The sequence below is a fragment of the Podarcis bocagei genome (assembly GCF_964188305.1).
Source record: "Podarcis bocagei genome assembly, chromosome: 10".
Taxonomy (NCBI): Eukaryota; Metazoa; Chordata; class Lepidosauria; order Squamata; family Lacertidae; genus Podarcis; species Podarcis bocagei.
Genome location: NC_138135.1, coordinates 54,502,527 through 54,517,261, shown reverse-complemented (window position 1 = coordinate 54,517,261; position 14,735 = coordinate 54,502,527). Strand labels below are relative to the sequence as shown.

At 41.4% G+C, this 14,735-nt stretch overlaps 1 protein-coding gene across 17 annotated transcripts in view; it reads left to right on the top strand.

Annotated features, from left to right (window-relative positions):
* The window catches only part of NRCAM (neuronal cell adhesion molecule), a 150,291-nt gene that overhangs the window by 67,956 nt on the left and 67,600 nt on the right, over positions 1 to 14,735 (top strand). For 13 of the 17 annotated variants that reach the window (XR_014012533.1, XM_081211446.1, XM_081211447.1 and 10 more), the window contains 6 exons: positions 5,015 to 5,120; positions 7,711 to 7,916; positions 8,983 to 9,105; positions 10,975 to 11,145; positions 11,675 to 11,731; positions 14,065 to 14,176. Coding sequence is in view for 16 of the 17 variants with exons in the window: in XM_081211446.1 (XP_081067572.1) it covers positions 5,015 to 5,120; positions 7,711 to 7,916; positions 8,983 to 9,105; positions 10,975 to 11,145; positions 11,675 to 11,731; positions 14,065 to 14,176 (775 nt within the window). In the remaining variant the exon portion in view is untranslated. The remainder of the gene's footprint in view (positions 1 to 5,014; positions 5,121 to 7,710; positions 7,917 to 8,982; positions 9,106 to 10,974; positions 11,146 to 11,674; positions 11,732 to 14,064; positions 14,177 to 14,735) is intronic. The other 4 variants (XM_081211449.1, XM_081211440.1, XM_081211442.1 and 1 more) reach the window with 1 other exon arrangement.

Genomic DNA, 14,735 nt, shown 5'->3' with positions numbered 1-14,735 from the left:
CAAGGGGGGGGGGGAGGCGGACTTCCTTTTGACACCTCCCCCGGTCGTACCGAATTCAATTAGAAAAAATTTTTAGTTCCGAATTCCAAATTCCGTATTACTCACGGGTTGTTGCATTTTGAGTCCAAATGTTCTGGGAAAGAAGTCAGCGCTATCCAACCATGGCATGCGGCTTCACTCCGTGGAAGAAGCGGTCTACTCACAGCACCACGCCACTCCCCGCACCCTCTCCAAAGCCTTTAAAAAGGCTTCTTTGTGGGTCGGGGGGGCGCAAATGGTGCCCGCCGAGTCACCAAGTCCACAGGCATCCGCGCCTGTGGTTTCTAAGGGTCCCCGCGTCGCCGCTGCGGCAGGACCCCTCCTCCACCGAGCCGATTCCCTCTGGAGCTCGGAGGGAATCCGCCATTAGCTGGTCGCACCAACCCGGAAGTGGATATGTGTTTTTGTTTTCAAAAAGGTGCAATGCCACCTTTCCCTTTCGGTGATGTCCCATGTTTCAGGAGTTACATTGATTGTGTCAGCTTCTGCTTGTAATCTGACCTAGTCAGTTTCACCATTTAGTTAGGACCAGGAGAAGTGACTGCAGTTAGAAAAATGAAACCAAGAGAAATGTTCCTGTTTGCATTGCACCTCTTCTTCATTTTGTGGCTATTAAGTTGAGTCAGCATTAAGCGTAAAGCTGTTCCTATAGTTCCAGGTAAATCATCTATACACAGCCTGTGTGTTTGCTCATGTTTTCTCTTGCTGTTAGATTTACAAGCATGAACGACTAGAATTTGGTTCCTCCCAAACTCCATAGACATGGTTTCCCACAAGAATGCATTACATCACAATTCCTTTTTAAGAACAGCCTTTTTGATGTGGTTCACCCATCACTTGAAACTATTGTTTCAACAGCCTGTGGTGCACCCCTGTTCAGCATATCATAAATGAAACAACCCAGAGAATATTTTGCCATTATGTGCAAACCATTGTTTCTGATTTGTTTGTCTCCTAACATACCACAAAGATAAGTCAAGGGCAAAGCTTGGATTATTGTTGTTTGTTAGGACAGAGTCAAACCCAGAAGTGCCATTTCTCATATCAATGACAGACTAGCTTCTGGTTCGTTTCCCCCACAGCTCAGAATGTAAAGAGGCAGGGTTTCATCCCATTTTCATCACAATTGATGCTGTTTCCATTTCACTACTGTTCGGCTTCTGCTAAAATCTACATTATTCATCTCACTTTCTGGTGTTGGCTGAAACAAACGTTAATTATGTAATTCAGTATATAATTTAAGTATATAATAGTATATACTTAAGTATATACAGTGGTTTTTTCGTTTTAGAGTTGCCTCGCAAGACGAATTTCCCTATGGGCTTGCTTCGCAAAACGAAGCTTGCCCCGCAAGCTCCGGGGACAGCGGGTCTTCCCGCTGTCCCTGGACCTCTTTTGAAGCAAGGGGCGACGTGGAGAAGCGATCTCCCCGCAGCCCCTTGCTTCAAAAGAGGTCTGGGGACAGCGGGGAAGAAGCGATCTTCTCCCCGCAGCCCCAGGTCCGGGGACAGCGGGAAGCGCTTCCCTCTGTCCCCGGACCTCTTTTAAAGCAAGGGGCGGCGTGGAGAAGCGATCTCCCCGCAGCCCCTTGCTTCAAAAGAGGTCCGGGGACAGCGGGGAAGAAGCGATCTTCCCCCTGCAGCCCCAGGTCCGGGGACAGCGGGAAGCGCTTCCCGCTGTCCCCGGACCTCTTTTGAAGCAAGGGGCGGCGGGGAGAAGCCTGCCCCCGCCGCCCGGCTTCGGAACGATGCTCCGAAGCCGGGCGGCGGGGCGGGAACACCTTCTGAAGGCGGGCGGGGGGCGAAAGTCTTTGCTCCCCCCTGCCTGCCTGTCCCGGAGGGCTTTTGAAGGCAGGCGGGGGGGGAGCAAAGACTTTCGCCCCCCGCTCGCCTTCAGAAGAGGTCCAGGACCTCTTCTGAAGGCTGGCGGGGGGCAAAAGTCTTTGTCCCCCCTGCCTGCCTTCCCAGGGGCTTTTAAATCGCCCCGGACAGCGGAGAAGTCCTCCGCTGTCCCGGGGCCATTTTAAAATGCCGCCCACCAGCATTTTAAGATCGCCCGGACAGCGGAGAAGTCCTCCGCTGTCCCGGGGTTTTTTTAAATGCTGGGGGTGGGAAGAAAAGCCCTTGTCCCCCCCCCCAGCCTTCAGAAGAGGTCCGGGGACAAACTGTCCCCAGACCTGGTCTGAAGGCGGTTTCCCTAGGAACGCATTAATTGATTTTCAATGCATTCCTATGGGAAACCGTGCATCGCAAGACGAAAAACTCGCAAGACGAAGAGACTTGCGGAACGAATTAATTTCGTCTTGCGAGGCACCACTGTAATAACTTCAGTGCTTTCCAGTGAAAATCAAACACGAAAAACAGCACAAAATTTGCCTAATTATTTATGTAACATTCAGACTAAAAAAAAAGTTACCAAATGCCACTTGTATTTCCTTGCATGATTTCTATTCCTGTCTTCAGTTTAATATGCAAATTGTGGCAGTTTCCACTTTCGTTTCTGACAAATTTCCTACTATCCCTACCTAATATCCCTAAAAGAAGGAGGGGGAGAACCATAGAGACTTTTGATGCTCAGCCACATTAAACCATAATTTTATTTAAGCTGTGGTTCAATGTGATGCATGACTGGGCCCTTAATGGTTCAATAATATTAATACTTTATTATTATTATTATTATTATTATTATTATTATTATTATTATTATTATTTTATTATTTTATATACCACCCATATGACTAGGTTACCCCAGCCACTCTGGGTGGCTTCCAGCAAATTAAAGCACAATATGATAGCAAGCATTAAAAACATCCCTGAGCAGGGCTGCCTTTAAATGTCTTCTGAAAGTCCAATAGTTGTTTATCTCCTTGACATCTGATGGCCACCCCACAGTATGGCAGTGACTTCTGAGAAATTCAGGGCCCATATGACTACCCTCCCCCCTTCTCCATTCTTACTCCACTGCAAATTTAGAAGGGCAAAGCCAGGTGGTTAGTCAAAACTTTCCATTTTTACTTTGGAAATGAATTGCAGTGCAGGTGAATTTTAAGCAAAGATCAGATCCCCACTGCATGACCAGAACTGGTGAGGCAGGTTTGTTTGACATAGATGTGTTCATAGTACTTTTAGTATTATCTTCAGCAATGAGATGTCTAGTATATCTTATCACACACGTTTATAATGTGCCATATATTGTGTTATATAAATACAGTACTGCTAACGATGTAGAAAGGAAAGATTAGGACAGCCACCTACAGACGCTCAGGAAGAGTTCACTTACTAGAAATAACTTATCAACCTAATTTCTTTCTGCAATAAGAAAGAGAGAGAAAAGATCTCTACAGAAATTGTCACATTAGCACACTCACTCATTCACATGTAGAATCTGGTATCTTGGTGATCATTTCATGGTAACAGTATCAAAAACAGCTACTTGATAATCTCTGTAAGCAGGTGCAGATACTTATGTACTCACAGTAGGGCTTTCCTTTGGTAATGAGAAAGCCAGTTGTGATCTAAGAGTTCTCAGACTATTAAAAATGCTAGTCTTCTTGGTGTTACATGAAACTATTTTCACTCTCATTAATTTGCACGCCAGCCTAATCAAACAGAAATAGCTGCTTGTGATTTAAGAACAAATTCCTTGGCATCGAGTCCTGTTAGTTATTTAACAGGATTTATATAGTACCGGTTAATCATCACAACCCCTAGGCAGTTTACATAAAATATAAAAATACATTAAAATATGCAGAAAATCAGATTCGCCTAATTAAAATACAAAATCAGCAGATTTGAAATATATGTTGTAAATGCATATTAAAAACACATGTCAAAAGCCAAATACATGTCCTTTGCTGAGAAGGTCAAATGGTAGAGGGAACCCAATCTAGCACTTGGCAATACAGTGTGTTCTTGCATTGGCACACTGGTGAAAGCTCATCTGGCCAGCTAGTGACAACTTGTCCTGTACATACTTAGGCCTTTTTCCCCTCCAAAAAGTATTGCAAATGAGACCAGTGGATACAGTCTGGATCTTCCCTACATAAATTAATTATACAGTTGTATAATTGTTGTTAGCTGCCCTGAGCCCGGCTTCGACTGGGGAGGGCGGGATAGAAATAAAATTTATTATTATTATTTATTATTGTAGAACATACAAAGAGGGCTTTAGTGATGGTCTGGTAAGGCAGAGGTTTTCAACCTTTCTGTGTCCATGGCTCCCTTGACCAACTACATTCTTTCTGTGACACCCCTGTGGGGCTCAAGAGCCCAGTTATGTCACCCCATGACTGCAGAGCTGGCAGCCTCTCACCCTTTTTCAAACACCCTCCATTGTGGAGTGTTCCCTCAGCCTCTTCGCCTCTCCTCTCTCCTTGGGAGTCCTCTGGGCAGCTGCTGCTGCTGCCCCTGGTCTCTGAGCTGTCCCCCCTACACCCCAAAGAGAACTGTCTCCTCACACTGCCCCAAAGGGGCCTGGGAAGCACCCCTTGACCAGCCCCAGAGGCGCCATTCGCCTAGGGAGCTTGTAGCCAGGGTGCTGTAACAAACAGCTGTGCAAGCCTTTGGGAGGCAGAGACTCAAGAGCGCATTAGAGGAGGGGGGAAGAGGGATGGAAGCTAGTGTTGTCTGTGGCACCCCTGACCATCATTCAAGGCACCCCAGGGTGCCATGGTATACTCGCGAAATGATGATCATATGCAAGTGCCTATAATAAGAAATGTCAGAGATTTTGTTTTATAAACTCAAACTGTAGTCCTAGAGGCATGCAACGGTAACATTCGCCGTTAAACTCATGTGAATTTAGTCTCCTGCAGATTTGTACAGGATTGCAGCACACTAGATGTTTGTGGTTAACAGCACTATTTCTGTGATTTGCTTCTTTTTAAACTTTTTTTTTAACAAAAGTGGTTTTGTGCTTCTTTTAGAAGATATAATTGAATATTTCCTTTTACTTTTTAATTATATTTCATAAAAAGTACCACAGCCTCCAACAATAACACAACAGTCTCCAAAAGACTATATTGTTGATCCAAGGGAGAATATTGTAATACAGTGTGAAGCAAAAGGAAAGCCACCCCCTAGGTAAGTACTGGTTTTGTTGTCTTAACTTTGTATACATCCAATTTTTTTAAAAAACTGAATCTCAGCAAAATAAATAATGCTATGCCTGTGATTATTATTATATGTCTTTGCAAAATAGCCTATCATATACCGTATTTTTTGCTCTATAACACGCACCCAACAATAACACGCACGTAGTTTTTAGAGGAGGAAAATCCGTAGGCATGCCACCCATAGGCATTCCCTCCATAACACGCACAGACATTTCCCCTTACTTTCTAGGAGGAAAAAAGTGAGTGTTATGGTGCAAAAAATACGGTACATAGTTCTATCATTAAAAAATGCAAAGAGCATTTGTGAGGTGCCAAAGTGCTAATTGTGCTATTGTTCTTGTATGTGGAGCACTTCCAGTTGTGGTCCCAGTCACAGTGCCTCCCTTCCCTGGCCTAATAATATGTGAAGTGTGACAGAACAAATGCAAGCAGACAATGATCTGGATAAAAATTGGTCACAACTTTATTGATTACAAGTGTAGCTGTAACTTTGGCTGAGGCATTGGGTGTATATGCATTCCAGCCTCCTGCTGGAGGGATGGAACTGCTGCAGGGACAAGACAGGATTATAGCCTCTCTAAGATGTTGATCTACTGAGTTGGCCATCCCAAGGCTGCTGCTGGAAACTCTATGGCCCATTTGCCCTATGCTTGGCTTCTGGACAGGAATTTCCACTGTGACCCCTCTAATGGGGTACCTTGCCTATGCCACTGAGAGCCAGTGTGGTGTAGTGGTTAAGAGCAGTAGTCTTATAATCTGGTGAACCAGGTTTGCGTCTCCGCTCCTCCACATGCAGCTGCTAGGTGACCTTGGGCTAGTTACACTTCTCTGAAGTCTCTCAGCCTCACTCACCTCACAGAGTGTTTGTTGTGGGGGAGGAAGGGAAAGGAGAATGTTAGCTGCTTTGAGACTCCTTCGGGTAGTGATAAAGCAGGATATCAAATCCAAACTCTTCTTCAAACTCTTCCGATGCACCACTTCACCCAGCATTTGAAGACTAGGATTCCACCCAATGCCTCGGACAGGGCCACAGCCAATGCCTGGCCAGCCTGCAAGGCACCACCCTCCATAGGGGGTCCATGATTGGTCTATTCCAGTGGTGTCCAAACTTTTTTTCAAAGAGGGCAAGATTTGATGAAGTGAATGGCCACGAGGGCCGACCAAAGGGCTGACCAAAGTTGTTTTTAGGATTGAAGTTGTTGAGCTTTTTTTAGGATTTTACCCCAGGGAATAAACTGCCACAGGGGCTGATTTAAACCAACTAGCGGGCCAGATTAGGCCCCCCAAACGGACTTTGGACATGCCTGGTCTATTCAAGTATGTCCTACCTAGAGGATGACACCTCCCCCATACTGCTGTCAAAGGGGAATTCACTCAGAAGAGGCCAGCGAGCAAGCATGGCCTGGTTGCTGGGGACGAAGGCAGAGTGTGCAAGGGGCTGTGTCATGGGACTGCCAGAGAATGCCGGGGAAGAGGAGGAACATTCAGAGGGAGGTGGACAGGAAGTGATGGTTGGGGAAGGGGGAGAGAGCCAGGAGGCGGAAAGGCTCTCCGATGCTGAAGCAGAGCCCCAGCACGGCCTGTTCCGTCTGGAGAGGAGAGTTAAAGGGGGGGGGGGAAGGCGTCACATGAAACTTCCCCACCATTTTTGTTGGAGGAGAAGCTGGCGAAAGCCACTCCCAGAATCTGAACTGAAGGATTCAGACACATGATTGTAATGTGCTGCCTGTACATATGTAAAATAAAGAACTGTATATATCTCTGAGTGAGCAAAGGTTCTTATTGAGAAGAGCATACATCACAGGCTGCGACCATTGCCCCCATGGATGCAGTGAGCGGCCATTGAAGTTGCCCCAAAGGCCTCATCAAGCTTGGAAATTTTCAGAATATATCTCCGTGAGGGGCAGTGAGTTTCCACCAGAAGGAAATACAGCCAAAATGCTGCCTTCTGGTGTATGGGGTAAGGACTTGATCCTGGCCTCAGCAGAGAACTCAGTATTCTTTAGCATGCTGACTATACAACATCAAGGCTTGGTGAAAGCATTCCCATTATTTTTGTCAGATGTATACTGTCATACTGTCAGATGTGATAGTATGAGATTTAGCAGACCTGCTGTAGACAGAAGATGATGAACTTTCTAAAAAGGTGGCACAACTATTTATGCAACTTGAAGAAACACAAGTTTTACAAATAGCATCTTTACACATATACCGTATTAGTAGACTTTTACTCTTAAACAGAGGCTAGGAAAAGCTTATAGAACATAACTGTGATCCAGATATCCATTGGGCATAGAGTTTTGGAAGTCTGTGGAGGTCTGTGGACATAGTGTTATTGCAGGTAATGAAAATTGCTACAACACTTTTGGGGCAAAACTTTGGAATAGGTGTCTCACTTGTTTGTTTTTCACATTTTCTAGTTGGATATTTGTTAACATTGTCAACATTTTGTTTCACCGAAAGTACACATTATACACTAAAGATTATACATTATCTGATAGCAAATGTCCCCCCCCCCCAAATAACTAACTTCTTCAACTTTCCACCCCAATTGATAGCTTCTCATGGACACGCAATGGAACTCATTTTGACATCGATAAAGATGTACGGGTAAGAATGAAGCCTCACTCAGGAACCCTTATAATAAATATTATTAATGACGAAAATGGAGGAAAGGCAGAAACGTATGAAGGAGTTTATCAGTGCACAGCAAGAAATGAACTTGGAGCAGCAATTTCCAATAATATTGTTATACGGTCATCTAGTAAGTTGAATATTAGAAATTTCTTAAACTTGAAGCTCTTACTACTTGTTGTCAGCATATTTATTTACTTAATTTTCTTTCTCAGGAACCCTTATAATAAATATTACATTATTTTCTTTCTTCTTTTCTTAAAAAAGACATCTTTTTAATCATCAAAGCAATCTTATTAGAAGGTAATGATATTTGATATTATAGTTTAGCACTGTACTGCATGAAAAACTACCCATCGTCTCCAAAGTTTTTCTTAGTAAGTTAAGCACGCAAGATTTCCCTTCTTTTTCCAGTGTGTTTAGAACTGGGTATTGTATAAAGCATCACAATTAGAACAAAATATTTTGTACTTATTATATGTATTTAACAATTACATATTGCTGAAATGCACGTTTTTAAAAATGAGACCAAAGAGGTTGGAATATAGATCAGTGAAGTAGTCTCATTAGAATTTTGTTTCCTTAAGCAGTCATGTCTTCATCTCAGATATGTTCTCTTAAGAGTTTAGGATGAGGTGGTAAACAGATGATCCTAATTCATTTCACTCTAGCATGGCAGGCAAATGCCTCAAAATGTTGCATAATGACATATGATTCACTTTACATGTACTAAAGTAGTATTGGAATCAATAAAACGTAAGGATATATAACTGTGCTGAAGATGGCATACTTAATTTGCTCTCCCATTCATCTATATTTTTGTAACTACCTACTCCTGTAATGTGTAATTAGGAGTCCATTATCCTAGTGTTTAATTGCTTTGCTTTCCTACGATACCCAGCATTACATAGTCTGAGAACTTCCTATGCACATTTCAGGAAAGTGCAAGTTTCTCTTCCTGTTGCTGAACATTTGAAGATTAATTTTTTCCTTGAAATAGCTAAATCACATCATAAAGTTCCTTACAACTTTCCCCCTAAGAATACTGTAAAAAAAGATGTTCATGCAAAATTTGTAAATTTCATGTATTATTGGGTTCATGTCTTATGAAGCTTTGTTTTCTCTTGCTTCTTGAAATCCCTGTGTTGTTTTCACTGCCCAGGCCATGTGACACTGATTTCCTCCTTTTTCTGCAGGATCTCCTTTATGGACCAAAGAAAAACTAGTTCCCAAAACAGTAGTTGAAGGTCAATATGCAATACTTCCCTGCAGGCCTCCTATTGGATTACCACCACCTATAATATTTTGGATGGATAACTGTAAGTTTATTTTAAAATACATAAATATCTCTCACACTAAATTATTTCAGTAATTCCATCTGTGCTGCAATTAGAACACCTTCATGTGGCAAGGGGGACAAATTCATCATACTGTCTACATGACTTGCAATCCCATGATAACAGGAAAGTGTTTCATGTTAGGTTTGTAAGTTAGCTCTTTGTGATGGGACATGGGTGTGTTCACTACATTTCTGTATTACATCATAATGCTACTCAAGTTGCAGTTTTCTGCTTGTGATGTTATATGCCAGTCCCACTGTCTTTTTAAAGCAAGGTAGTTGGTTTGAATCAGCATGACATATAGGTTGGCCTGTAATACTGTTGCAAATTATTACATAGTGTTCATACATGGTCACTGTATGTCATTTTCCCCATCACTTTGATGGGACAGTGAGTAAAGTTGCACAACCATTGTGAACAGCCTATCTAGATGACCCACATTTTGGTAATCATCCTCAATATCTCTGAGACATGCTTTTTCTACAAGTCATGAGAGGCCAAAACAGGGGAGGGCTGGGGTGATACAAAGATGGACCTTGCAAAACAGTATGAAGAGAGTAGAAATGACTATAGTAAGTAAATGCACGTTGAATAGTCTCTTGAACTATGGCTGGGACTATACCTACTGTTGGGGGGGAAGAACATGGCAGTCCTACTTTTAAGACAGGAAAAAGCCATTTCACATTGATTTATCTGGTTTTATGACCTCGTTTGGAGACTTAATATCCACAGTAGAGTGGATCTTAGTTGCGGTGAATTTGTTCTACCTCCTTACCCGAAGGAGACTCTGAAAGCGATTTCCCAAAAGTGGGCAAGGTGATCAATCATGGGTGATGCCTTCCCTTTTTGGCCAACTTCACACTACATAATGTTTGCTTGCTCATTTATTTTGTGACTCAGCTGATTGGCAATATTTTCATTTCCCTGTTGGATGAATCTGGTCTCATTGTTATTTGCTTGTGTAACTAGAAGAATCAGATGCGATTGGCATGAGTTCGCTTATTTAGTTAATCTAGTCTATCTGGCAGTGGCTTGTTTTAAACAAGTACACAATCTGGTTTGACTGGCAATTGTTTACTGTTGAATTTGGTCACTTTGCTCTCATTGGAGTTTAGTGCAGGCAGGTAAGCAAATTAGGATATAATACTATGCCACCCTGAGGCATTATTAGGGTTGTGGGCACCTGGGAGTCATTGCTTATAGCTGTAAGCTTGCAAAAGATGGGCAGGTACACTTGGGTAAACATTCTGCCATGGGGCCATAGTGTACATGCCCAGTCCTTATACCCTAAGGCTCATCTAGTGTGAGGAGCAGAAATACACCCAGTTGTTGGCTTGGAAGCCACTGAGTACAGCGGCTGATTTGCACAGGGGATAAGAGGGGCACTCCCCTCTATTTAATAAATACACTCACCTGCCCTCACTTATTAATTCACTCTTGATTCGGAGATCTTCTTACATTGCAATAAATATAATGGTTCCACCAATATGCTGGTTCTCACATTTTTCTCAGGGACATAAGAGAATGGCATTCCTTTATTAGTTAGCTCACACATGGAAACTGACTGGTTTTTCTCCCACAGGGGGCACATCCACTAGTTTTAAACCATTTTCAAGGGCTTCTAAATTCGTTTCAGCATGCAATTCAGAGTGCTGATTTTAATCTTTAAAGCCCTCTATGAATTGGGACCCAGGCATTAGAAAGGCAGGTTCATATGAACCTTTCTAAACACTAGAATCTTTGTCAGAGGCACTGAGGCAGGCAGCAACAGGAGAATGTCTACTTCACGTACCTAAAGTAGCCCTTCATTGTTTAATGACACAATTTCTTTTCTTTTCTTCCCTACAGCTTTTCAAAAGCTGCCTCAAAATAATAGAGTTTCCCAGAGTCTAAATGGAGACCTTTATTTTTCTAATGTAAAGCCAGAAGATAGCCGTGATGATTACATATGCTATGCGAGATTTAACCACACTCAAACTATACAACAGAAGCAACCCATTTCTTTAAAAGTTGAACCAGGTAGGTGTGAATTTTGTAAGCTATTGTATAGCTAAATTACATTTGACAGAAGTATATGTTACGTAAGTGTATAACAAACTTTTCTTGCTGGAATGTACCTTTCTTAGAACACGTGGTTTAAATTAATACACCTTCAGAACATTAAAAATGACTTCGAGTATATTTTTACTAGAGCTTTGTAAAATTATGTGGTGCAATAAAAATATGTACTGTTAAGTACCTAGGGTGCCTAAATTGCATTGAACTAGTCAATACTAGTTTAGACAATCTGTTTGCTGGAATACAGCCTAAGTTTGAAAACAGCCTGGTAACAAGATTTTCTGTATGTTGCACGCTCAGATGCTTCTGTGTGACAATTACCAAATATTTTCTGTCTTATGCAAAAGCAGTTGCAGACCTGGATATTACAATGAAATAAATGTTTATTTCTGTTCAAATTGATCAGCTTCAGTAGATAGATAGATTAACTTCTAAAGCCCATATTTACTGCTTCCTGGTTGCATTCTTCATGATATTCTATTTATTTCAGTGGATTCATTGAATGAAACTATAACTGCTAATATGAGTGACTCTGATTTTTATGGTGGTGAGTTTTAGAGATCCACTCCTGCATTACTCCTTTCATTGTAGAATTTAGTTAACTAACCACTCCATGGCTGCTTAACTTTACTGCCCTTACAATTCTAATATCTATATCTACTGGTGACCATAAAATAAATTGCACAGGATGAGTGCTCTAATTGATTATAATTTAGAAGTAATGGCAGAACATTTGCATGCAAACATGATTTTTTTTTCCTTTTGGCAAATGAATCAATATAGCAGGCTTGTTAATGTTCATGCACTCTATAACTTTCCCCTTTATGTTAGCTGATAATTCGTTATCACTGAGACCAGTCCGTAGCACACACCGTATACTAAGGAAAAAGCCATAAACAATTAACTGTTGCTCATCCTGCTTAGTATCTCACTGAATATGCAGTTTAAGTGCTAACCACTTAATACATCTGTGTTAGAAAGAATACATGTCTAGCATGTTTGAAGCATCCATGCCCTAATGTGCATTTGCTATTTTCTTTTTATTTTATTTTATTTTCAATCCTTCACAGAGGTAGCAATTTTATCAACTATAAACATGGCTTTATGATTATGGATTTGACCACATTGTTGAATTTCTCAAGGATGCATATATGATCCACTTCACACAAACTTTCCATGGGCTAATGGCATATATTACAGGGACTCAGTCCATCAGCATAATATAATTCTAGTGGCTGATGTATTTCCCTTTTTTATTCTCACTTAAGCAAGTGAAGTACCACCATCTCCTACCATTGCTTAGATTCAAGGCAGGCAGCAGCAGCCCTTTTTCCCACAACCTCTCCACCCACCCCAGTGCCACAACCTCTCCACCCACCCCAGTAGAAGCCGAGAGCAAATCAATTGGTGCTATATCCAAACCAAAGTAAGCATTAGCAAAATAAGTGCCTACATCTATGCAGTGACATGGTCATCTGTATTGCTGCTGTTTATCGCTTGGATGTGAGAACCTCCCAGATCCAAGATGAGCTAAGGAGTGCATTACTGTTGCATCCTGCTTCTGTAGAGTGAAAAGGAGGATGGTGGTGAAAGAGCTGCATGTTTGAGCATGCTACCCTTCAAGGACAATTTAGTCCTAGAGAGTCATACTCTGATGTATTTAAAGGTCAGGAAAATGTAATTGGTACATGCTAGTAGGTAACTGGCTGATGGACCTTGTCCTTCATTTTTTCATAAAATAAGAATTAATTTGAATATTTTTGCTTTGTATCCTATTTGCAAGTTATTTGAAAGCATGTGGAGATAGAAGTGGCTCCTTGTGCACTTGAGGATTTCCCCATTATAAGAGTGGAAATTCAATGCATGCACCTCTTTTAAGCACACAGAGTTCTATTGAAGAGAACAGGGAATAGTCAGTGCACACATGGGAGAACCTGGTGATCTGGACTGAAAGCTATGCGTTGAAAGTTAATGGCTTACTTCTTATTCTATGATCTCGCTGTCTCCCTGGACCTGTCTACACTACAAACTTAAACCAGTTTATAGTCATTTCCTGTTCCCAGGGAATGGTAAGGGTCATAGTTCTGTGATATAGGTAGGTGCAGGTGTGTGCGAAAAGGTTGGGGAGAAGAAATGGTATGTTGGGGATCTCTAAGAGAATTTTCAACACTGGACCAAACTGCAGTTTGACCAAGATCTTTTGGGAAAGCCAAAGCAGTTAAAGTTGCCTAAAAACATTTTCATTTGCAATGACAATACACCCTGATTCCACTCCTGTTTACTTATAACCTTTTGGAGTCCCATTGAATGTAAGCCAGATATTGCTCATATCTACACAGATGAATGTTAACTAATTTCCCAGAAGAATTTCAAACAGAAATGGTAATAAAAAGGATAGAATTCACAAGATAAGCTTCTAAGCCAAAAGAAAAGATTTCAGTAGAAAACGTATCATTTGCTTCCATCATTTCAAGTGGAAAACTCTGATCACTTACAGTAGCTCTTCACAGCACTATTATTTATTTAAGGATTTGTTATTTCACCAACAATGATGTTCCCAGGGAAACTTATGTTATTCTTTAGTGTCAAAAAAATAAAGCACTAATTTATTTGGTGGGTGGATTTCTTTCAAATGATTTTAATTCCTAAGTGAAATGCTTACCCCTTACAGAAATTTTCCAAATTTTAAGGTAGAGTTTTGCAAAGTAGTTAAACGAGGCAGAGCAAGAAGGGTTAAAAAAATCCCAGTTTGTATGAATTACAGTATTGACGGTCAGTATTAGATACAGCATGCAGTTATGGAAAGGATTAGTTTTACTGTAGCCTTGAAATTACATTCAAATTATTAATACTTCTAAATACATCTTTCTTTTCTTTTAGACAGGTTATCTCCTGAAAGGCGCCCAACTCTTCTGCTACCCACTGGAAGTACAAGTAGCAAAACAGAGCTAAGAGGAAACACCCTTTTGCTGGAGTGCATTGCAGAAGGATTGTGAGTTGACATTTGAAACATGCAACGTAAATGCAGAAATGCTAAGCGCATCTCACTTCTATATCTTTACACTGTTTTCCTTTTGCAGTATTATTATGTTTAAATGTTTGATTGTTGATTAGTTTGGCAGTGCACACACACAGAGAAAGGGAGACAGCTGAGATGCTTGCTCTTTCCCTTCTATTTCTCACAGCTATTTCACAATTTGTTGTTTCCTTGTCCAACCAACAGAAGACAGACTTTCCCCAGAATTTCCAGAGACTCTATAAGGGAATACTGTACCTCTTTGCTCTAATTTACCAAGTTGTCTTGAGTGTGTCTTCATAAAGCAGACATTCAAGCAGCAGTAAGGTTTTTATTCTTCCTCTTCACACAACACAAGGGTCATAGCAGAGACTCTGGGGTAAAACCCATCAGTTCAAAGGTCCAACACCTGGCAAACAACACTTTGGCAAGCGCAGGAGATAATTCCATAACTTGCTTGCTTTTATAGATCACTGGTCGCTTCTTTACCTCCTACAACTGTCATTCGCTTGTAGTATTCACTCTTTCTCTCATT